A 25,395-nucleotide genomic window follows, 5' to 3' on the forward strand; every position below is an offset into this window, starting at 1 on the left:
GCTGCGGGCACCAGCGACGCCGGTGTCGCCGCCGCCGCCGCTACTACCACCACCACCACCGGGCGGATCCGCGCTTCTGCCGGAGCTTCTTTCGTCGCTTTACTTTCGCGGCCCGGAGCAGGGACATTATGCCGAAGAGAAAGGTAAGGCGCCCCGGGCGTGCGGCGGGTCGTGCCTCTGCGCCTCCCCCGGCCAGGGGCGGGGGGCTGGTGGGTGAAACGCGCGTTCGGAGGCGGGGGTGCCTGCTGCTCCCCCGCCGCCGTTGCGTGCCGGATTGCTCCCGCGGATTGCTCCCGCGCCCGGGTATTTTGCTGCCTGTTGCAAGCCCCCTCCACCCCTCCCTGCGCCGCCGTCGCCTCCTGTTTACTTTCCCGGTGCCGCGCGGGGCGGTGTCGCCCTCGTCCCCGGGAGGTGAAGTCGCTATCACAACTCCGGTTCCTCCCTCCTCCTCCTCCCGCCCGCGCCGGGGAGAAGCGCTGCAGCAGCTGCGGCTTCGCCCCTGGCCCCCGCCGGGAGGAGTTTCCTGCTTGCAAACTCCGGCGCCGCCGCGGGGGGAGCGGCGGGCAGGGGCAGCCCCCACCCGGGGCGGCCGGATCCCGCCGCCGCCTCCCGCCGTGCGCGGGTGATGGCTCCGAGGCAGAAGGAGGAGGGGAGAGGCAAGCCATGTTTTAAAACAAACTACACCCTTCTCCTCGCCTCCCGCGGCAGACCCGTATGTACCAACTCGGGCGCCCATCCGGGCAGGGCCCCTCGGGGGCGGCGGGAGGCGCCTCCCGAGGGAGCGCGCGCGGCCCCCGCCGCCCCCCGCCGGGACGGGGAAGCCATGGCGGGGGCGAGGGGGCCCGGCCCGCCCCCGCCGCCGTCTGCGTTTTTGGCTTTCGGGGCGGGCAGCCTCCGCGGGAGGGAGCCGCCGGCGGGGACCGGTTGTGAGACCGCGTTCCCGAAGGGGGAGAAACTTGGGCGGCCCTTCAGCGGCCGGGCCCGGTGCTGCGGGGTTTTTTCCATCCCTCTTTTTTTCCTGCTTGAACCCGGAGCCTTCGCTGCGCGGCGTCCTGGCCCCGGGGAGCGCTTGCGGTGCTGGCAGGAGGCGGGCCGAGCGCGGACGGGGGCAGCCGGCCCCCTCCCTGGCAAGATGAGGGGCGGAGGAGGCGCCCGCCCGGCCGGTCGGCCCCGGGGGTGGGCGGCCGAGGGCGGCCCCGGCGGAGGTCCTCGGCGGGGACTCGCTGCCTGCCTCCTGCGGGCGCTCGTAACGGGAGGCTTGACGCTGACAACGCGCGATGACAAAAAACGCTAGCTGCAATCCTTTAATTTTAACTAGGTCAACCGAGGCAAAGCGATTTGTGGTTTTGGGGGTGTCCCAAACGTCACCTGTGACCTCCCGATACACCGCATCTGGGCTGGGGCTTGGATCTGTTGTAATAAAGTTACAGGTAGATGGTGGCTTACAGGTAGCTCAGTGTTAGTTCTCCTCCTTCCCTTATTCCTGTGGAATGTATCAAGATGTCAAGTTGTCAAATGGGCTACTGGATTATTTAATTCATAGCAAAGAACCTGATTCCAGTTCTGGAAATGGATACAACTGCGGGGTCAGTGAATGGTGGGCAGTTTTTCCTCTTGCTCTTCTGTCATTGCACCCTCACGTAGGCCTCATGCTCTTCTTGAGCTGTTGCTTGTCATCAGGAAAAAGTTGAAAATTAGCCTGTGCCCGTAGCACTCTCCATGACTTTGAAAACCTTGCAGACTTCCTACTCTGTTTCTTTCGCCCTTGTGTGTTCTTACACAGTGGATAATGTTTCAGGCTGTCCTTCCTAAGAGGGGGGGTAGAGTTAAAGTCACTTGTGTAGGTTTTTGTGGTCTGTTGTGAAATGTTTATTAAGAGAAAACTATCTTTGAGTAGTAAGTCCACGAGAACGTGTCTTTTTTCTAGAAGATTGTAAAAAAGTAATAGAAATACTACATATGGAATCAGAGCGATGTAGATAAATTTTAACAGTGAATTTTAATTTCCATAGTGTTGTATGGGTAGACATTTAAATTTTAAGATTATATATGAAGTATAGATTTTAGGAAGCATTGGTTCTAGGAAGAGTGTGTGATTAATGGCTTCGCTTTTTGAGAAAAGTGTGATTGCCATAAGTATTCTACAATAGCAATTTTTTTTTTCCTGAATAACATCCTGTGAGAAGTTAGTGATAGAGCAGTAGCTGAATAATTACACCAGTCAGCTTCCACATGGAGACAAAACCATCATGTGCAGCTAGTAGTCAATTCTTCTATTAAAATTTCTAACTTATAAAAAGGCTGCTAACACGGAAAGTTTTATAAGGAAATAAACATCTCAAGTCAAAATGAGAAATTTTCGCAGTTATGGGGGTAAGTAAATAATTGTTGCAGAAAGGGCATGAATCTGCCTGCACTTGGTTTTGTGTATGCCTTAGTTGTCTAAACTAGCTTGTCTTTTTTGTTTGCTTTTCTTTTCATCTCTGATTTTTTTCATCTCTACGTAAACTGAAGTCAGTTGGTGAGTCCCTGGCCTTGTGTTCATTATGAATATTATGGGCAAAAAAAACGTAGGCTGTCTCCCCTTCTCTAGAGAGCTGCGGCCTAAGGTATTAAGGTGTCATTAGTTGAGGGTCAGGGGGAAAATGAAAACTTAACGTGTGTTGCAGTGGCGTTAAATACTGCGCTAAAAGAAGAAGAGGTTGAACTCTGGGCTGCTTCTGTCAGATTTCTGCGCCCTTTGTCTGTTGTAATAACGTGTTGTGGTGTGAACATTGCCTTTCACAAGAAGAATGGCATGCCAGTGTGGGATAAACCAGAACACTTGTTGTGGTATTGGTAGCAACGAATGCCTTGAAATGGATTGGAGTGTTTTTGTTTTGTGGCTTGTCTTGCTGGAATTAGCTCTTGGGTCATACTGGAAAACTCCTTGACCTTGAAACATCCCCAGTAAAAATGTCTCAATGTTAGCCATAAAAGGATGAAGAACCGTTCTGCACCTGACGACAAGGAGAGTCATGGTATGGTCATATACACCCACGTGCATAAGCATACATACATAAGCTTTAATGTGAGCGTCATCAAGATGAACAGTACTTGCACCTTTGTGTAGAACCTGCACCATCTCTGAGGGATATTAATAGATCAAGCGGTGACTTGTCCAGTATTGAATGGAGAACTTGTCAGTTATTTGGGGTTGCACTCCAAAACGACCCAACTCATTCTTTAATCTGACTCAGTGCAACACGACCTGGACCTTGCACGCTGTTTTGAAAATGCTTGGAGTTGGATCAGATGTGAGGACTAGATGCAACTTTTTCGTCTTAAGGGTTTGAGGTTGTTTTTTTTTAATATAACCTTTTCGTATATTGCTGTTGTTTCATAGCAAATAAAAAATATTGTGGCCTGATTGTCCACTTCAGTGGACTATTTGCTGCCTCCTTGTAGTCAGGAATGTTAGTTTCTGCAGTACAGTTGATGCTGTGAAAATGTAATAGAGAACATCTGTGGCAGGTTCCTGTTCCATTACGCAAACTCGCTTTCTTTAAAGTCAGATAGACTAGTTGGTTGTATTTACTACAGAAAAACAAACCCTCTGAATGTTTTGCTTGGAATGCTGCTGCTTCAGTGGAAGTTGGAAGGTGCCATATTCCAGATTTGTCCTATCGTAGTTCATTTAGTTACATGATAAGTTTTTTGTGAGACTCTTACCTTACTAGTTGTTTTGTCAACCAGATATCAAACAATGTATTTTCTAACCCTTAGGGTTAAATGCACGTTCTTAAATGTACTAACTAGAGCTGTCAAATTCTACTTAGACTTTTTTGTCTGGACCTAAACTCAATTCTGTTTGTGAAATCTTTCTGTTTGAGTTTGCATTTCTGAAGTGTCATGAATATTAAAAGAGAAATATTATTTCTCATTCACTGGTAGGGAAATGGGGCACAAGTAAATGGCTGAGTTGATGGAATGATCCGTTCCTCTTGGATTCTCAGGTTAAGATGTCTATCCTGATTTTTTTTATTCCTCCTGATAAGCACCTCCTGCACTCTGAGTGGTGCATTTGTTGTTGTTACTTCTCCAAATTTGTCGTCTGAGTTTGTGTATATAGAAACTGAGGAACTGGCAATAGTAACCAGTTCCTGAAAATTTGGTTGGAGAAACTTGTATGTGATCAAACACCAATTAGCTAATGAAGCTGAGGGCCTTGCAGGTGACGGCTCTGTTTGCTGTGGCTCTGAATGATCCTGCTGTCGCTGTTTGGTCCGTGGAATGAAGTGTATGTAGATCTTGTGCAAAGACTAGCAGGTGAGTTGTACACTCCAAGTGCTGTTCAGCTCCACTTTGTGCCCCTTTTTGTGTCCACTTCGTGCCCCTTTCCATGTTTTGATGCTTCAGCTGTGTATCAGTCCAGGTCAATTCAACATAGCAGCATCAATGTAACATAGAGTTTTTTCTGCTAATAATATCTTTGTTTCAAAGCTGCTTGTCAGTAAAGAAGCTGCAGTGATGTTGTGGGGACTCGCACGTTGCCAAAAACTTGTTTCATCACTGGAGTTGGAATCTCTTGGTCTGCGGCAGAGGCACTTGTCAGATTATAATGGACTACAATCAACAGGACACACTGTTAGCAGTGGGATGTAGAAATGGGGAAAGTTCTGTATTTTATTTCATGCTCTGAATGTGATTATAGTTTAGAAGGGGAAAGGGGGTCAATACCAGATCCAAATGTCTTGGCTGCTGCCCTCTCCCCACTTCCATCTGTCCCGCTTTTCTCTCCAGACTTTTGCTTGAACTCCTGTGTTTCATGCTGACTCTTCTTTCCTTTCTCCCTGTGCTACGTGAGGACTAAGAGCAGAAATCGGAGCTCTGAAAAAATGGTTTCTCTTTCCACTGTTCTGGTTAGATCAATCCTAAATCATGCATTAACTACTGGGAAACAGGCTAGGCAACAGCAGGAGGCAACCCTCTTTGCACCTGTGTCACTCAGGTACCCTTGACTTCGACAAACTCCGCCTAATGTGCCAGCAGAGTCCTCAGGTGGACTTCTCCCTTTGGCGTCCTTTGCAGGGACAGGTTAAATGATTGCTGTGCAGACATGCACTTAACATTCAACCAAGGCAAACAGCATAGAGATGTTGGAGCATCTTAAAAGATTGCAGGAGTCTTCAAATATAAGAGGAAAGGACGTTTTGTAACTTAGCAATTTTAGGAATTGTACTGTTTGTACTAAACTTGTAACTACTGAGAATTTTAAACCTTGATGTATTTAAAGCAATTGAAAACTGCTTAGTTGGCCTACTCCAAGTATCTGTTAACCAGGCTGACTCAAAGGATCTACATCTTTCTTGGAAAAATTAAGCAGAAAAGATCACAAAGTTTTATCTGCCTATGGTACACTTAGATATAATACAGTGTAGCAGTGTTGAGTGGCACTGAAGAAAAAAACGTGGTGGAGTAATGCTGCTATGCCATGTTGCAATAAATTATGTTTACAGGGCAACAATTATTTGTCCACGTTTTATAGTCAAGATACTTTTTAAAATAACTTAGAGCTAATTATATAGTTTTAGCTATGACTGTTTTTTAGAGTTATGGAGATTAAAAAGCTCATTGACCAAGAATTTATGGATCCAAAATGTTTCTGATTGTTTTATATGTCTGTAAAAATCTGACACGTTTATCAGCAATTGATAACGTATATAAATTTTCTTCTTGGACCACATTGAAATATAATTGGACTTAATGAATGCGCAACCTAAAAATTCCTGGATTTTCACCGAATTGTCAATTAAAAATGATTCTTAATGCTCCTTGGGGGTATTAGAGCATGGTATCTGATGAGGTGTAGCTGCTAGTACAGTCTACTCTTTAAGTCATCACCAGAGTTCAGAACTAACCAGGTGCAGATAATCTTTTTATATATAGATAAATAGAGACATAGATTTGTTGGAGCATGTTCAGAGGAGGGCCACAAAGATGATCCAGGGGCTGGAGCACCTCTGCTACTAGGACAGGTTGTGGGAGCTGGGATTGTTCAGCCTTGAAAAGAGAAGACTTCGGGGGGACCTAATAGCTGCCTTCCAATACCTGAAGGGAACCTACAGGAAGGCTGGGGAGGGACTTTTTACAAGAGTGTCCACTGATAGGACAAGGGGAAATGGGTTTAAGTTGGAGGAGAACAGATTTAGATTGGATCTTAGGAAGAAATTTTTCAGTACGAGAGTGGTAAGACTTTGGAATAAATTGCCCAGAGAAGTTGTGGATGCCCCCTCCCTGGAGGTGTTCATGGCCAGGTTGGACGGAGCCTTGAGTAGCCTGATCTAGTTGAGAGGCGTCCCTGCCCATGACAGGGAGGTTGGATTAGATGATCTCTGAGGTCCCTTCCAGCCTATGCCATTCTATGATATACAGTAGGTCAGCACGCCACGGGAGGTAATATTATTTTGTATTGTAGAGTATCGGTATTGTTTTAAAAATAAAAAAATCCTGTGTGTAAATGGAATGTAGCAGGCATATTCTATTTAGTTTAAGGCTGCTTTTCTTCTGTCTTACTTGGTAAACTTCACTTTCTCTGCGGTTCGATACCCAAGCAGTAGCTGTGTATAGGCCTGGTATGTTCCAAGGTGTATCCTTGTTGTTTCGTAGAAATTGTATGAAGCTGACTTTTTCTTGACATGATTGTGATACTGTCTTTCGTGTAGAGTGTAAGTAAACCAGATCTAGAGATTTCTCTTGCAAATTAGCGCTTCGTAGAATCATAATGGCCATCATCTCTTTTCTGTTCTTTAACTGCACTAAGCTAGCACAGTGTCTCATGATCCAGTAGCCAAAATGATGTCTTCAGGTGCTGGACTTATATTTCAGGCCATGATCCTCTTCAAACCTGTTAAGTAAGTAAGTAAGTATTAACATGCTTTTGAGGTTTTTTTTTTTTAATTCTGAATCATTTTACTGATCCAATTTAGAGATGCTGCACAGTGGCACAATGAATGTGTGGTAACCTGTTAGAAGGGAGCAGGGCTGGGAATGAGCAACTGGCTGCATGCAGAAGTAAGATGCCCTTAACTAATTTTATTGTCAACAAAATTAATGATATGAGACTTTATAGTTCGGACTATAGTTCAACAGATATTTCAAGCTGACATGTACAGGCCAAAAGAAGCAATTCGAGTTGCTCATTCCTGCCCTTACTCTGATTTAACCTGTGGGATATCATGTGTGTTTGAGGTGGTTTTTGACCAGACCTGTTGCCCATCTATTTTCCCATACCTTGGCACAAAGAGTTAAGCTGGCTTAATGGCAGGAATGATTAGGTGGTAAAGGGAAGAACTGTTCTTAGCAGCAGCCAGGGGTTAATCAGATGGCAGCCTTAGAGTGCATAGAGGAGTATTCTGTAGTTCATTAGAATCATCAGAACAACTCAGGGTCAAATTGTGTCCTTGAACAGTTGTGTGGGGGTAGAGGGGTGAGGCACAGGGGGAAGGCAGGCATTTGGCTTGTTTTTTGTTTTGTTTTGGGTTTTTTTTCCCCTTAGTGTCTTTGGAAATTACCAATTTTCAATTAATTACTCCCGTAACTTGGAGATACAACTCCTGTATTCCCATAGTAAAAAGTGAGTATACTTGGTAACAGTGCAAGCTGCAAATATAAAACGTGGTGTTTCCCAAGAATGTTGGGATCAGTCTGCACAGAAAAATTGCATGTGTTCCCATCAACACCGACTGTGTTGAGACTGTTGAGTGTGTTGGCTCATCCCACCTAGCTTTCTTCATTGTCCTAATGCTACCCAAGTTAGCAGTTACAGAAAGTGCTTCCATAGTTGAAAATTGAGTGTCTAATGAGATTTTTACCTCTGCAGTGTTTTGTTCCTCTGGAGCTGAGATGTCCGTGCTCTATCTGTAGTAGGAAAATATCCGTTATCTTTGCTGCATCCTTTCTTATCCCAGCTGTACCTTCTTGGAGACTTTTTTTTTCTTGAAACTGCATTTAGGTTGTCTGTCAAGTTCTCCATTCTGACTGTTATAGTAGAGCAATACTGTTAACCCCAGCTGGAATTATTACTGGGATGCAAGAGTTCAGTGTATCGAAGGCATTGTACCAGTTGTGCCTTTGGTACCTACCTCTTACTTGTGGACCTGCTATTATCATCTTGAAGGTGTGATGTTCTGTGGCACTAGTTAGTTGAAACAACAAAAAAGGTTCTTTTCTAGATTATTGTGGTTTTATCATAGTTATGTCCTTTGGGAAGGAAGGAATTATACACTTTTTTCAGTCATTCGGAGTATTTTTCTTGGCCAGAGGTGTCTATTTTCCAGAATCATTTGTTACTGAAAGTATTTATCTAAATTTAATCTTTAAGTAGATAATGTTTTTTTGTTGTTGTTGCTTTTTGTGTGGGTTTTTTTTTCCCCAAAAGTACTTTGTACAGGTTTTGCTTTGCAGATATGATCATTTCTATTTAGATACAGATTTCAGAACTTAATCCTTAAGGTTTTAAAAACTCTGGCTCTGTGTATAAACTTGCATGAGTCGATCAGCTTCATCTCACTAGCAGAACTGGCATCAGCCTTGAAAAGTCGGAGAAATAGTATTAGGGATTTAATTTCATCCATCGTATTCTTTGAATCTTGCCTTTTTATTTTATGGTGGCAGTAAAATGGTTAAACAAATATTGAGACAGGAATTTACATATTACCTAGCTGAATTCTCGTATTTGGTGTTCAGGGGAAACTGAACAATTTCAAATGCACTGTGCTCATTGCTCCCATGTCTGATCTGTATTTTTCAAAATGCAGCTGATTACTTCACTGTCTGAAAAAGGAACTGTCTGTCTGATTTTAAATTACAATGCTGTTTTTTTAAATCTGAGCCTCTAGAAACTGCTCTTACGTCTTCACTCTGCTATAGGTAGATAGGAAGATGTCATATTCAAAAAACTGACTATAGGGAAGACAAACTTGGAAGGAAAAATAAAAGCCAAACCAGTTGTGAGACTTTTAAAATGTCCCATCAAATTTAAATGCATTTTAAATTATATTGGTCAATCATTGACCTCTTTTCAGTGAGAACAGCAAAGCCTCAATCTACAGCGAAGGGCTTTCCTCTTTTGGAAAAGCATTTATTCTGACTGGTTTGGGATATTTAGAAATACCCCAGGCCTAACTTGTTTTTTGTCTCTTCTGTCTTGCCTGCATGAGCATAAAGCTCACAGAAGTTACCTGTTAAGGATGAAGAAATTTAAAAAAATATGTTTTCTGAACCTACTGATTTTGTTTATAACCAGGCTGTTTGTGTTCTTATTTTCTCATATATTCTTTGAAAATGCAATGGATGTTAACCAGTCACTGTTTGCCTTGACTCTCTAAGCCAGAATGGAGGCTTTGGTCAGGAGGTGTTTTCCCTGTTTTTTCCCCCACCTCCTCTGAATGCATGTAAATACCAGGGGATATTAATGGTGATCTTTATAGTTAAACTTTTAAGTACTGTTTGTCTTTTCAGAACTTTATGATCTTGATGTTCTCCTCCAAAGAATTAGAAAATTAAATATTCTGCTCCTAGTATCTATTAAGATGGAGGGATTTAAATTCTAAAAATGAAATACTGTATAATATTTCGTTATAATACTTCTTAACAGAAAAGATTAAAATATTATGTACTTAAAGAATAAATATTTAAGCAGAGTAGGTTTTTTCTAGTTTTTGTTTTGATTTTTTTTTTAGTGAAGAATTTATGTACATATATATACAGTGTGTGTGTGTATATATATATATAAAAAAACCCTCAGATTTTTTGGAAGAGAGTAAGGCAGATATCATTTTGAATGTTTAAAAAGTCTAGTCACTAACCAGATTTATTTTGTACTTCACTTGTGGTTCTGGCAGAATTACTTGCATTTTAAATTAGTGGGATGCAACTTCCCCCCCTTTCTGGGATCAGGCTCTTGATAGAAAAAAGAAATGAAGGGATGTAGTAGGAAGAATACCTGATTTCTTAAAGCATTTATTAGGGAGAATTAATTTTATTTGCAGAGTTCATTCACATTGTCTTGGCAGTGAACACTGTTCTACTGTTGAAAACAGATCAAAGAACTAGCTATAAACAAAGGTTAACAATAACTGGAGGAGCTAAATGAGGAAACAATGATTAGAAGGGTGTTGCAGGAGTTGGTAGGTGTTACATTAGTCAACACATGGTCTTCATTAATCTAAACCAAGAAATAAGCAGCATTTTAATTACGTTTATGAACTGGCACAAAATTCGGAACTCTGAAGGCATAATTAGAAAATCTCAACATATATGGGGAAACAATTCATTGAATGAAGTTTAGTTTAATGCAGAGTTCTACTCAGGGAAATGAGAGGAGGAAAAAATTTAGGAAAACAGTGCGGTAAACCCTGAAAAAGGCTTAAGACTTGATATGTCTGTCTTCTTTTCTTGCACTGGGGTTTTGTTGCAAGCTTTTATTGTATTTTGGTTGGTGAAAAAAATTATTGGAGAAATGACCAAAGCATTACATCATGGAAATTGCAGCTAAAACAGTGAGCCAGGGAAGTATCTACAGGCAAATCCCGTTGCAGACAGTGTATTGAGATGTGGCCGAACAAAACAGCTTCCAAAGATGGGAGGAGACGCTGTAGAGAATACTCAAGTGCTAGGATGGTTACAGCTTTCTGCCTTTCTAACTTCTTAACATGGTAGTTAGAATGAAATTGACATCTGCTTTTTGTTTTGTTGTTTGTTTTTGGTTTTTTTTTTTTTTTTTTCAGGTGGATATGAAAGGACTCATTTCTGTCCCATCAGAGCTGAGGTGTTGAGTTTCAGCTAGTAATAAGATCCTTCAGAGAATGAACAATCTATTTCGTTTTATAAGCAAGCTTCTGTACTGACTGTTACTTCTGGCATACTTGTGTTCTCATTCTTCATGCTTTTTAATGTACCCCTTTATAATATTTATCCAGAAGCTGGTCACTGCAAGTTCAAACATGTACTTTTGGATCTCTCAAACAGACATCAATAACTTCTCTACTTTGTGTTACTGTACTCTCATTACATCCTGCTTATATTGCAGGGTTTGGTTTTGATTAGAAAAATTGAAGCTTTCTGTTTCTTTTGTGGTGCATCTCTGCCAGGTAACCCCGCTTTAAGAACAATTGAAAAAAAGGAAGTTTGCCTGTATGTTCTATTAAATGTTTCCTTAAAACAGTTATCTAGTTTTCTGTTTTCAACTTGACAGTTCTGTAACGGTGTTGACATTGCAGATACCACAGTATCGTCTTGGTGTGTGGAAACACCGGTCCTTGTGTATGCTTCACAGCTGGTGAAATGCAAGAACTGTGTATTCAAACAAGCTCAATTTTAATATTCCATTCATTTTATTCATGTTCTCTATTATATTCGTGTTTTTTTTTCCAGTTGTATGTCTCAAAATAATTTTCTAGGTTGTTCTTAAAAAGGGGTAGGGGAAAAGCAAATTAAAAAAAGCAAATTGCTGATAGACGCAGGGAATCTTCCATGCAGCCTTCCAGGTTAATCTTGTGGTATGAGTTACACAGCTCTGACAGATCTTACAAAGCTTAGCTACAGCTTAATTTACCATCTTATTTTATTATTGTATGTTATACCAACATATAGTCCTAACTGAGGTATGACACAATGTGTGGTTATCTGAACTTAACACTTGCTATTGGTTTAAATGACAAAAGCATATTTAGAGTTAGCCAGTCAGCTTCTTTCCTTCTGTGTACCTGTTATTGGGAAAAAAAAAAAAATCATTATTATCTGTGTCCATATTTGCTTTTTTCGTTTATCTGTCTTGTCTCTTGTAGGTGTCCATACAGTATCAGGCACAGCAGGCCCACAGGGGCTACTGTATTAGTGTAATACAGGCATACGACAGAGTACAGCTGAAGAATTACTGAGGGTGGAGTACTGCCCTTGTCAAGTGATTCAGTGCTCACATTGGTCTTTGATTTTGCTGCACAAAACTTGCAGTGTGGACAGTCCCGTTGCCGACTGGTTTACGATGTAAGGCACAGTATTCAGGGTGCGTTTTTATGTCGCTGGGGTGTCATGTGAAATACAGTGAGCCAGAGCATTACGTCATGTGGAAAAACGTGCCAAGGGGATGGGTTCCTGAGTACGTTTGGTTGCTTTGAAGCCAGAGTTCCTTCAGTAGTTCGTCACCAGTGCAAAAGATGGGGAAGGGTTCCTGTGGAAGAGTTAGGGGCAAGGACTTCAACATTTTGGTGGTATCTACATAGGAGTCCTGTGACTTCCAGATACTAGTGCAGACAGTCACTGCGTGTGGCATGCCAAGTTTTTTGGGAACTGTGCTTGGCCCAAATCCATTCGTGTACAAATCTCTCTGGTCCTTAGGGAGAGGAGAAAGTACTGCAGAAACTAGCATGAAGATCCATATCAGCTGGAACTCACAGGAATGTCTAAGCAATACTCGTAGAGGGGAAAATAAGTAAATAGGTTTCTGTTCCTCTTTTAACACACATACTGTAGCTGTATCTTAACTTGTGGGTTTTTTTTTGTTGTCTTTGTCAGCTTAAAAAGTCCCAGGCTGCTTGCTACTGCCCTGTGAGACTTCATTCTTGCCTGTTCTACTGGCTCAATTGTTTGTGCAGCTGTGCAGTAAAATGATTCTGCTGGAGCAAGGAAGACTATATATTTATAATTTGTATGTATATTATGGTATTTATAAATTTGTTTAAGCAGCATGCTATTTTTCAGCTGGATCAATTGCCTTATTCATGACATGGCCTCCCACGCGGCTCTGCCAGCGTACTGGGGAGCCAAGGCCCTGGGAGGGTGCACACAGCCTCCGAATGCCTGGACTTGCAGAGAGGAGGGAGCAGATCTGAAATGGAAGCAAGTGTGTCAGAACCCCTTGCTGCTTATTTACACCTCTGAGATTATTACCGTGCATGTCCCACCATGGAGAAAGTTACGTGGACTTCAGAATTGCTGTTGGATTTTCTAACTTGAGAGGGAATGCTGGACTAATTAGCTAACTTTATTGAAGTATGTTATGTAATATATCATAGTAGTATATGCTGGTTGCATTAAGAGTATTTTAATATTTTTCCCCCCCTGCGGTTAGCTTCATGAGTAGTTTTTAAAATCTGTTGGCAAGCAATAATATTGGCATCTAAAATCAGGCTGTCCTGTCTATCAGGAATATGAGAGACATTCACTAGTGCTAAAGAGAATGGGGTAAATTACTGTGTGTTAATTGTGCAGTATTGCAGGGTGAGAGTTTGCTCCTGGGCAATTACTGCAAGGCTGTTGGCATGTGGCAGTGCCGGCTTGTGATGATTTAGCCCTGTTCCAAAGCTTTGTGGTTCCTAAAAGTGAAGAAGGGTAAACCAGCCCGATTGCGGAGTGTCAGTCAGATTCATTTCGTTTACAGTGAGTTTTTTAGCCTGGCTTCCAAAGGAAATGCATCGTGCCGTCTTGCTGTCCCTACCCCCGTAAATCTTGAGCCTTTTGGCCGCTATGAGGAAAAGATCATGAAATCTGAGACAACTTCCATATAAATAGGTGCTCAGGACAGGAAGGATGCGATTCGAGTTCCCTCCCAGGGAAAGGGTGCAGTGCAAATTTGTTAGACTTGAGAAAATTCATATAGGAGAAACAGACGTTATGAATTCATGGACTACAGAAAAGCTGTACCCAGAGCTTGTACCATGTCATGAACTGAAGAGGGAAGTTGTAGGAAATAAGACTTTGGTACTGGCAGCGACCATGGAACTACTTGTTCCTGTTTTCCTCATGGCTTTTGATGCTCCCAGCATCGCACCATCGAGCTGTAGCAACTCTTCAGCAAGCACACTGACAGGCTTTTCGCACTGCAAACCTGGAACAGCCCTACAGGCGGCTGGCGAGGCTGCCGTAGCGCAGGGAACCGTCAGGCTCCATTTTGGATGCCTGACTGTTGCTATTCCGAGCTGCTCTACGCTGCGCGGTGCTGCTCTACTTCCTGCTGTTTTCTGGCTACTTAGATGATCAGTCCTCGGCTTTTTTTTTTAAGCCAGCTGCTTTTGTGGCGTGAGCTCTTTCTGTCAGGAGGGTGCTCGGTAACAAAGCCACGTTTTATTCCCTGGTGGGGGGGTGTCTTTCTGTAAGGATGTTAGAGCCCAGTGCCAGGAGCAGGCAGTGGCCAACTGCTGCAGGCTAGCTGGTCTTTTTCTGTGCTCCAGGATAACTGTAGAACTCCGAGATGCTCAGTGTCACATCTGGGGGGAGGTTTGAGTTAGGACTGAAATGGAAAGACAGAGGAACAGATAACTAGCCTGCTCCCTTACTGATGGAAAAACAAAACAGCAACCAAATTGCCTTCTCCGCTGCCGGTTAAATGCCTTTTTGAAACACATGCCGTTCAGGTAGTTCTCCTCTAACTGCTGCTGCTCACTGTTTTTCCATGAATCGCTTGCATCTGGGTGGAAACTCAGTAATTTTCAAAATGTGGTGTAATACGTCTAGAGTTGTAAACAAAAGACAAGCTTTTTTTTTTTTTTTTTGCTTCCCCCCTTCCCCCTCCCCTGTGGTTTAACTAATGTTTCTCTAGTACCTCTGGAAGACCAGCCTTAGAATGGTCAGGCTGATACTTTGTTCTTGTGAAGAAACATGTTTGTCCCTAGCTTTCTTGTCAATGTCTTGGTGTTTTACTGTTTTTTTTTCTGTTCTGATGGAGGAGATGAGATAAGGGAAAGATACTGTTAAAGCTTCCAACTGAGTGAGCCTGAGGCACAAAAGGAGTAAATGAGGTAAAGAAATCACTCATTTCAGTAATGCTGTGCTTTTTTGGTTCATCTCATCACATCCCATTACTAGTTAAGTTCATGTTTTGGAAGAAATGTGTTAAATTTCCCAGGGATTTCAAAAGCCCTAGTAGAGCAAACCTCAGATTTCCAGTTCATACTGTTGCGCTACCAACTGCTGATTAGATGAAGCTCCCACTGGAGCCTGTGGATACTTTAGTTAATTGACTAGAGGGACTGCTGAGGGATGCTGTGTGATATGATATGTATGTACCAGGTGATAATCAGTCCTTGTGTTCCTGCTTGGAAAGTCTAGAATGGTCTTGGTACAGTGCTGCTTGTAAATGCTAACGTAAATTTGCCAGGCTTCTTTAAGTTGTTGCAATGTATACAAAGAAGAATCTTCACCATGATGTTTCTTTTGCTGTTGTGTGGGTGCTTTTAAGTCTGTAATAAAAACACTGGCTTAATATTTTCTTTCAGTCTCCAGAGGGTGCTGAAGGCAAGGATGCAGCAAAAGTAACTAAACAAGAGGCAAGTATATTTCTTTTTTTCTTTTTTATTTATTTATTATGGTATGTAATTATTTAACTGGAGATCTGCAGTCTTGTGTATCAGAAGACCATGTGTTGCTCTGGCACATCTAGTGAGGTGTTTCCAGTGGGAATAATGATGGTAAACTACATTTGTAGCTTATCTGGCATAATTTGGTTTTGGTGCACTGAGGATTCATACAACTTATTAGTACACAAAATAAATTTAGAAACACTTAGGGCTTTGATAAACAAGCTCTGGTGGATCTTGTGGCAGCAGTGTAGGATGCTACTGCCTGGAACTGTTGCTCTGTCTCTTGCAGGTTGTAAGAAGAGGGTTAATGCACACACCTCAGCCAGTCTACTTCAAAACTATTCTTAGCTTAAGTGACTGATGGAAGGGTGTCTTGAATTAAGATACCAGGCTCTAAACTGGAAGCGCACCTGACACATTTGTGGGTTTTCTTTGTCTGAATTTGTTTTAAAGGCACAGTAACTCCTGTCAGCAAGGGCAAGGAGACAGCCAGTGATACCTTGACCTTTACAGTAAAGTTTGCTAGTTTGTTTGTCACAGCACTTAATGTGAATTTAAAAAAACAGGTAGAGAATTATAAGGATTAATTTTCTTAGGTTGTCATCTTTTGTGGCAGACAAAGTTAAATCAGGACCTTGAAAAGAAAAGGTGAATATTCAAATGAATTAACAATAAATTGTTCTTCTTGTAGATCTTTGAGCATATTTGAACAGGAAAAATAGACTAATGAAGTTTTACACTTCCTGAATTGAGAAGCTGGTCGTTGCTCAGTCCAGCAGAAAAAGATGGTACAGTGGAAATGTCAAAATATTTCAAACAATAGTAATGTTTACAGTAATCCCCTGAAAAAAACAGGGGGACTAAAAAGGAGCTCTGAGAGGAATAGATTTTGATACCTGAGTATCTTCCAATCCTAGAAGATAAATCAGTTTATTTTTCATAAAGTATGAAAAGGCTGACTAAGTTGTAGTAAAAATATCATCTCCTTTGCTCTAGTGAATGTTTTTCTCTGTCCAAGTTTAGATATTCCTCCTCCAAGAGCCAGAAAAGTGAAAGTTCCTTCCCCTAAAAATTTGAGACCAGACTGCTAGAATAAAGACTGAAAAGCTTACAGAAATACACAGGCTCTCTTGAGCTGACTCTGAAATATGAGAGCTCTTAGAGTAGGCTTTGGTCAAGGTGAGATGATAGTGGCTGTTGCTACAGAAATTAAAAAAAACCTCGAAACCAACAAACCAAACAAATCAAGATAGTCTCAGTAGATACACCTGTAGCTCTTAGTGTGGACTGTAGGAGCTAATCTTGTAGGATTAGATTAGAAACTGTGGGAGCTCTTGGAGTAGGTAGAATTTACACAGGGAACATGGCTTCAGTCTGAACCAAGAGAGACCTATATGAATGGCACTGAGAAGATCTCCTGAATTATTTTAAACTAAACATCTGAGAGGAGTCTGGCCAGTTCTTGAGAGCACCTAAGGTGAAGTCAGAGCTCCATATCGAGGTGGAGAGTGAGGGCTAGCACAGAAGCTATAAAAGTTTGCATCTGAACAGGTAATCTTAAGAAATAAAGCCCTGTTTAATTCATGCCTATGAAAACATGCAGTCAAACCAAAATACAAAAGCTGCAAATCTAAGTCTGGGCAACTTGGACTATCTGGCCTTAAATGAGGGCATTGATATAATGGGCAACTCAGAAACTTGTTGGGACACCGTGACACCAAGGCACAAGTTATACAGAGTTGAGAGCTAAGTTGCATTAGTGGCAGAATGGCTTTCTGTTAAGTGTCTTTAAGTTTCTCTAGATTAATTGTATCAATAAGAACAGCAGAATCCTTTATGGATTGCTAAGACGTGTAAATGGGAAGTATATAGTGTAGAAATTGTCAGGTATCATCTGACCACAACAATAAAAGTGGCAATAGGATGTTAAGGGAGATCAGAGAGGCTCTGAGGACAGTAGCAGTCAGATGGAGATTTCAGTTACCCTTCAGATATTTGGGAAAAGGCACAGAATGGCATTACAAAGACAAAACAGTTGAAACTCTAAATGGTTGCTTCCTGGTGGAACAAATCAAAGAACCAATAAAAGGATAATCAGCTCTTCATTTGGTCCTCAGTAGTTTGTAGGAGCTAGTTAAAAAGACACTTGTCAGAGAACTATTCTGTAGTTATGACCATGATATATTCAGGTTCATCATCCTTGCAAGAATGCAAGTGCAAATAAACTCTTCTATGGTAAGGTTTGATATCAAGAAAGGGAATTTTATTAAAAACAAAAGCCTATTAAAAAGAGCAGCTAAAAAGTTTAATGATTTCAGGTGGCAGAGAGGCTTTGTGGTGTGCCATGCTAGAGCCGTGCAGAAATGCGTATTATTTTTCAAAAGCCCCCGCTCCACCTCAAAAACCCAGGATGGCTTAATAGAAAAATAAGGGAAATTTATTGTTTTGGAAAGATGTTTTTTGTATTGATGGAAAATAATGAGGAAAAGAGCAAACCCTGCCTCCAGCATGGCAAATGTGAAGCTGAAAACCAATAATGAAACTTCTGCTATGGAGAATTCTTTGGGAGGTTCTTACAGTGGAGCCATTTCTCATGGGTGTAGGGTTGGAGGACATTCTATAATTGAGTGTGAGCAAGAGCTAGACAGTACTCCCCAGCAATTGCCAAACTGTTAAGTGCAGTATGTAATTTACTGCTTGCCTTGGCCTCAGTACCAGAGTAACTGAAAGTGATGAAATGCTCCCAGGATATTAGATAAGGGATTCTGGAAAATAAAACCTGTGAGTCTAACTTGCAAAACTAGTTTTTTAAAAAAAGTGTATGTGGACAAATGTATAATGGGAGAGTTGACAAGAATTTTGCAGAAACAAATCATTCTTCAGGCAGTCGAGTTCTTTGTAGAAGTCAACAGGTACAAAGATGATAGCATGCTGCTTGGTATAGTTTATTTGCATGTAAAGAACACTTGGATAAGGATCCCCAAGCAGGTTCTTAAAGAAACTAAGCTAGCATGGATTAAAAGAAAGATCTTCCTAAGAATTGGTAACAGATAAAGATATGAGAAGAGAGGAGGGAAGAAGTAGTTAATTTTCATAATGGAGGAGAGTTACCAATGGAGTATTGGAAGGATTTGTGTTTGGGCTTGTGCTGCTGAAGATATTCATTAATGATTTAGGAGAAGGAGTGCTGGAGAAATGATAAAGTTTGCTGAAGCTTACAAAGAATTATCAGGGTAGTCAGAAGCGAGAGCGACTGAGAAGGCTGTTACGTTACTGATAACTAGGTGATAAAATATCAATAGAAATTCAATATGGAGAAATGCAAATGAATACACAAGGGGAGGGGAGGTAACTAGAATATAGGAAAAAATACTAGAGGATAGAGTGTGAAACATCAGTGTATCACAAGATTAATTTGTGTTCCCAGATGTGAGACTACTAAATGAAGTTGTCCTGACTCTTCCTCAGAAAGGCCATGATAGAATGAAAAGTATACCAAGTATAGTGGGACAAACAGAGAATGCAGAGCAGCTTGATTAGAAAAAATCCAACAAACCACAGCCCAGATTTTCTAGGATTCTCGACTTTTTATATAACAGAAGTGTCATAAAATCGTCAGTAACACAGAGAAAGGCGGTTAGGGAATTATATAACCCGAAAACAAGAGGAATCTAGTGAAAGTAAGAGGCAAGAGGTTTAAAGGAAGGACAACAGAGGGGGAAGGTTTAGGTTTAGCTTTTTCTTTTCCACACAGTGCATAATCCTATTATGGAACTTAATGCCAGAGGATGTTATGGAAACCGAAGGTATAAACAGGTTCACTAGGTTGTTAGGCAAATTTATGGAGAAAATGACCCTTGCAGACTATTAAACACATGATGTGGATATAATATCCAGGTTGGAAGGTTCACAACTGTAGATTACCAGAAGCTGGCACAGTAGGAAAGTGCGAAGTGTTGTTCTGTGTCTGCTCCGTTTCATAGACTCTTTCCGTAGGTATTCGCTAGTGGGCCAGTGTCAAATAGACTGTTGGATGAGCTGCTAGTTCCTGGCTTAGTACAGCTGTTTGGAGAGCGACAAGGGTTCCAAAAGCACATTAAATATGACCTTTGCTGACTTGTCTGCAGTTCCCTCCTTATAATCAGATAACACGATATACCTACAAACTCTGTAAAATTACTTGCCTGTCAGGCATTTTTAAAGAAGCGAGGGTTTATGCCGACTTTATGGCAATACAAGCTGCCTATGAAACCAGTCATGGAACAGGAACCGTTGAGGAATATGGGAGAGAATTATAATTTATCTAAACCAGTATATTATCCTTTAAAGAGTAGATGCTAACGTAACATTCCAATGCCCAAATGCTGAGAGACAGAAATCATCAGTTAAGAAAATTGATTTGTGAAAGAAGATGCCTTGAGGTGGGAGTTCTTTGCTTACCTGACCAAGTGAAATGCTTCATTTAACCTGTTGTAAAATAATGTTGGGCTGCTTAACAAGCAGTTGATACTCTGAATTGCCAAGGAAAGAGAAGCTTACTTTTTTGTTGTTGCTAATGATGCATAAATATTTGATAGCTGAAAATATCTGTAGGTGTTTTTTGACAAGACTTCTATTTTGCTGGATGCAGATCTGAGCTATTCACTGCTGCTTTCCAGTAAGAATACTTACGTGGCTCCAATGAATGCCAATTACTGCATTTTTCAGATATTAACAACAGCTCTTTCCTGTTGTAAGATGTGTGGAGCCATATTTTTTCAGCTCAAACTTAAATGCCTAATGTAATTAAGAAGATATTTTTGATTCACTTTTTAAGCTCTGTTACATTGGATATTTGTTGCGATTTAATTGTCCCTTTATTTTGGCTACAAGTGTGATTCTAGTTTTATGGCATAGACCAGACTTCAACTCTGTTTGATAACCATGCTGTGTGACATCTATCATGGCTTCATCTGTTTTAATGCATTCAAAAATATTGTGAACAAACTAATAAGTTTACAACTATTTCTAAGACTTAACTCATCTTCAGTAACAAATTTATGACAAAGAACAGTGAAGTAAAATTCAATAAGGAATGCGTGTTGAAGTGATAAAGAAAGGTGGAGGAAAGCAAAATATCTGACTTTCTTCTTTCCTTTTGAGAATTATGTTTAAATTGAAGAAATAAGTTCTCCCTCTCATGCTGCAGCTGTCTTTGTGCACCTGGACTCTCAGATGGAGCATGTGGGGAACTGAGGAAGTGGAAGGATCTAGTTTCGTGTTTTGAAATTTTAGCACTCTGATATCCTCTAGGGAAGGATGTTAACTTTATTCTGCTGTTAATCAGATGGTATTTTTACCTGCTATTACAAGTAGCATCTGCTAGATTATAGAAACATAATTCTACGTATTTATGAGAAGGGTTCAGTGTCTTGTGCCAGTGTCAAGCTTGCTGTATTTGTGAACCTTTCATAGAGCAGCAAGGGACTCAGAAGTACTTGTAAAATAGGGAGGGGGAAGTATTTAGCCATATGGAGATTTAGACGTCGTAATTCCTGAACAATTTTTACTACTAATTTTCACATCACTTTGTCTCTTTAAAATTTAGGTCGTCCAAGGTGAGGAAGATGTGAATTGTGTTCGGCAACAGAGACGTATTTTGCTTGGGGCATATTTTATGCTGTCACCATGAGATGACTGATATTATGTTGCTTTGGATACTGTTTGCTGTAAGCCTATACAAATATTTTCTCTCTTTTTTTCTTTTTCTTTTTCTGTAGCCCACAAGACGATCAGCAAGATTGTCAGCTGTAAGTATGTATAACACCTCTTGGTATATACTTTTCTAGGCATATGGTTTCTCAGACCAAATGGGTTGTATTCATATTTTACGTGTTATATTTTGCTTGATTCAATTTTTATTCTTACCAAGGCATATTTAAGAACTCTAGATCTAAAGTTATCTGTGTTTTCTTGGTTTCAAGTTTTCAGGTTTCAGGTTATTCTAACAAAAGTTGTATTTCCCCACTTCAGTGCAACACTGTCTTGTTATGTGCAGTATTGACTTCGTATCGTTTTGCAGGCTGATCTTAGTTGTGGAAACGCAACTACTTGTCTGGGAAGAAGAAAGAGCTGTCCTTCAAGGACTTCATTTGATGCCACCACTAGTATTTGGTTTTAGTTTGTCTTCTCTGTTAGAATGTATCTTCTTTTTTTTTTTTTTTTAATAGTTACTACTAATCTCCACCATTTTACTCTTAGAATGACCTCCAAATTGCTTTGGCCGCTAGATGAATGAGCTAGTGAAAAGGAGTGTGTACAGTGATAAGGTGCATTTGTGTGTTAAGGTTTTTCAGTGTTTTTCTAGATACATACTAATGAGCAGGAAGTAAGGGAAGGCGTGGGGTGGAGGTGGCTGGCTGCCTTCTGGTACTGTGTCTAACACATTGCGCAACTGAAAATGTTTTATAGAAACCTGCTCCACCAAAACCTGAACCCAAACCAAGGAAAACCACGAAGGTAAATACTCTTCTTTTTAGTTGTCATCATTGCAACCAATAGTAAGCAAATATACTCCTCCTTTGCATTGCAAACAGTTCTAATTCATGGTGGTTTTGTGAGGCATCGGCTCCCCTGCTCTCCCCGAAGCTCCCTGCCACCCCCCACGTCCCCCCCACTCCGGGAGAAAAAAAAACAAATTAGATCATTCTTTTCTTTCTGTTCCACCCCTTCCTGGCCTCCTTACTGGCCCAAACAAAATGTCTTGCCTGTTTGATATGCAAAGCATGTTAGTTTGTAGTGAATTCCTAGTTTAAGAAGAATCTTTACCTTTCCTACGCTTTTCCTGAAATGTACAGGTTTGGTTGATTAAGCTGTACCCAAGACCTAGCAATTTCTACAATAGGATTTGAGATTACTCTGTGCTGTTCCGTTTCCTTGTCTAGAGGGGCAGTACTTAATTTCATAGTGAGAAACTCTTATCTGTTCTTGAAGCCTGGCTGTTGCTGAGAATGCACAATTATAATTAAAGGTGAAATTCAATATATTTAAATTGAATGGTTTGGGGTTTCTAGGCCAGTTACAGTCAAATTAAAATCTTATTAGTGTCTGAAAGATCTTTTCAGGATTTCTGCATATAAACCGTGTACTTCAGAAACTGTAGATTTATTTGTGCCCAAGGGGAATGTTAAGTAAGAGCAATTGCTTTATCGGAAAAAAAAACCCAAAACCATACTGGAAACTGAGTCTAGCACTCCTCACACTTATATTATTTCAATTCTTTTTGTTAGTATCTCATTTGGGCAAGTATCAGGATACAAAGTCCATGTGTGAAAGTAAAACTCTGACTTTTAACACTTCATGATTTATCAAATGAAATTATCAATAAAGTCTTGCTGAGTCCATCCTGCTCCCTTCTTAAAAAGAGTATTAATGAAGAGGGGAATATGGTGGCTTCTGCAGCTTCTTCATGTACATGTTGTGAGATGAGCTTGGTGTTACGGAGTCAGTCTAAGCTGCATGAGAGACATATGAAGCTCATTTTAGGCGACTCAAATCCTTTACAACATTACTCTAAGTAACTTTTTTAATACAGTAATCTGCTTTTTTCCAAACTCTGTCTGGATCACATTTTAAGGAGTATATTGATCTTGGTCTCCTAAACAGAAATCAGCAAATGTGTACTCTGAGCCTGCTAGTAAGCAACTGAAGATGGTACAAATTTGAGATCACTTTTAGTGGTAAAAGCTTGCAAATTACAGATTTACTAAGTCAAGCCCTTAGCTCGTGTTTTTGTAGGTGAAGAGTTAGGCCTGTACTCACAGCACCAAGAAGCTTCTCAGTGTGTAAGGCTGAAGGGTGAAAGGAGTAATTCAGGCTGCCCTGGAACTAGGGTTACCGGCACTCACTTCTTACCACCCAACTCCTGTATGGAGATTGCTGGGGAAGGGTAGTTAATGAAGGGAGGCTGACCTTAATATCCCTGTTCACAGCTACTGTTGACATTTTGCATGGAGAATCTGGAGCAAATGGTCACATGGAAGATCGCCACAGTGTTTATTGGAACTACTTTATATACTAATGTGAAACATTCAGTGAATTATCATTTCAATTTTTATCCCATTGCCCTTAAAATCCTTAACCTATGTCTCTACTAGCCTTAGATCACAAATATAAATATGTACATAGAGTAAGGATTAAAAAGCACTAGACGTCAACATACGAATTGTTTGTTTAAGAGCAAATCTCCAAATGAAACTGTAGCTGCTAGAATAGTTCCTTTTGATAAATTCTCTGCTTTGTGTGGCTGCAGATGGAATTTTATCAGTGTTTGCCTCCCTAGTGTGTTGGTTGGTTCTTTCATTGACATGGAATGAACATCACAGATGTTATCAAACTAACAAAAGGACAGCCAACAAAAATGCTTAATTTTTAAAATCTAATTTAATATTTCATATTAATCGAACGTGTAGTGCTGTTACACAAGCAGTGTGTTGTTTGTGCTTGGCTGAATAAGCTTTCAGTATACTGTAATTGGGTTTGTTCATACGGATACCTTGTATGTACCTCTGTATGTACAGCTCAGTTGTACCAAGATAGTTTGAGGGGTTTTTGTATCCCTGTAAATTAGTAGAAACAACAAAGAAGCAGACATCAGCATTTTCTAGAAATTTTGGAAGTCTCCATATAACTGTTTTGGATATAAATTTTCCAGATAGTCTTTAGCTGGCTTTCTGCTCCAGTCTAGCTCATGCAGCTTGCCAAGATTTGCTTTTTAGTTCATGCAAAGGTTTTTTGATAAAGATGTAGGGTGCTGGTTGCTAATACGATGTCTATGCCCATGTTTTTAATCTTCTGTCAGAAGGAACCTGGAACAAAGGCCAACAAAGGTGCTAAAGGGAAGAAGGATGAAAAGCAAGAAGCTGCAAAGGAAGGTACTACACCATCTGAAAATGGTGAAAATAAAGCTGAAGAGGTACTTTCCAAACATACCTCCTGCTGATTGAATCAGTGTTTTTTAATTATTCAGCCTTTCAGACATTGATAGCATGTTCATAATGTTTCTTTTTATTGCCCATAATGTTATTGCAGATTCGCATCTCTCGCTCAGCTGTTAGTGTTTCAACATCCAGAGGTGCCCCAGCCAGCACACTGTCAGTAAAAGGGCAGATTGAAACAGTGAAAGTTAAGGGTACGGTAGAGCATTCAGCATGTGTGCAGTGAATAGAAACAGATAGTAGTGTGGTGCTTTTCAGTATGAACAATGGAAGCTGACAGGTAAGGCTCCTATTGCTTTTGAAAAGCTGGGACAAATGGAAGAAAAGTGTGTGAATGTACCTGTTTTGTTGCTGTATTTGTAATATGGACATAGGTTTGAAACTGAGCTGTTGCAAATAAGAAGTCGAAGGAGTAAGGGTAGTTTGGGTATTTAGGTATGTAATGGCAATTTACTATAGTGATTCATTTCTTTCTTTCTTCTCCACAGGCTCAGAAAACTGAATCTGTAGGTGACAAGAATGAATGAAATATGAAAATTTTGGGTTGATTTTATGTACCTCTTGGACAACTTTTAAAAGATATTTTTATCAAGTATTTTGTAAATGCTAATTTTTTTAGGACTATGATAGTTGACATATTAAACTGTATATGAACGTTTCCCTTCTCATAACAGTGCTTTTAGGAATTCCCATTGTTGCCAAGTAATAGAAATATCAACTTAATATTGCAAGGTATGTGTAAGATTGGATCACCATTCCATACACTTGCTTTAAGAAATTAAGTCTTGTGCATATGGTGATGTTTTTACTGTGCGTATTTGAATTTTTCATGCAGTTTTTCTAGAGCAATAATCAGTGGTGCTTTTGTACTTAGGGTTTATGTGATTTTAATGAAACATGGATAGATGTGGCCACCTGCTGACTATTTTGGGTTCTTTTAATGGATTAAAATAAAAGGTCTCCTTGCCTGCAAAACTACAGCCTCCTAATGTTTTCTCTAAATCTGAGGGATGCCTTACTCCTGCTTTCAGCTGTTACAAGGACGACTAAATGATTTAGCAACAATTGTTTTGCATGCAGTC

General features: G+C 40.7%; 1 protein-coding gene across 1 annotated transcript; it reads left to right on the top strand.

The window, feature by feature from the left end:
* On the top strand, positions 1 to 24,795 carry HMGN3 (high mobility group nucleosomal binding domain 3). Its single transcript, XM_086631345.1, has 6 exons — positions 1 to 143; positions 15,255 to 15,305; positions 21,098 to 21,127; positions 21,789 to 21,836; positions 24,178 to 24,291; positions 24,408 to 24,795. The coding sequence occupies exons 1-6, from the start codon at positions 129 to 131 to the stop codon at positions 24,537 to 24,539; spliced, it is 390 nt and encodes a 129-aa protein (XP_086487471.1). The 5' UTR covers positions 1 to 128; the 3' UTR covers positions 24,540 to 24,795.
* Positions 24,796 to 25,395: the final 600 nt, after the last annotated feature.

The sequence above is a fragment of the Tauraco erythrolophus genome, chromosome 2 (assembly GCF_009769465.1).
Source record: "Tauraco erythrolophus isolate bTauEry1 chromosome 2, bTauEry1.pri, whole genome shotgun sequence".
Classification (NCBI taxonomy): domain Eukaryota; kingdom Metazoa; phylum Chordata; class Aves; order Musophagiformes; family Musophagidae; genus Tauraco; species Tauraco erythrolophus.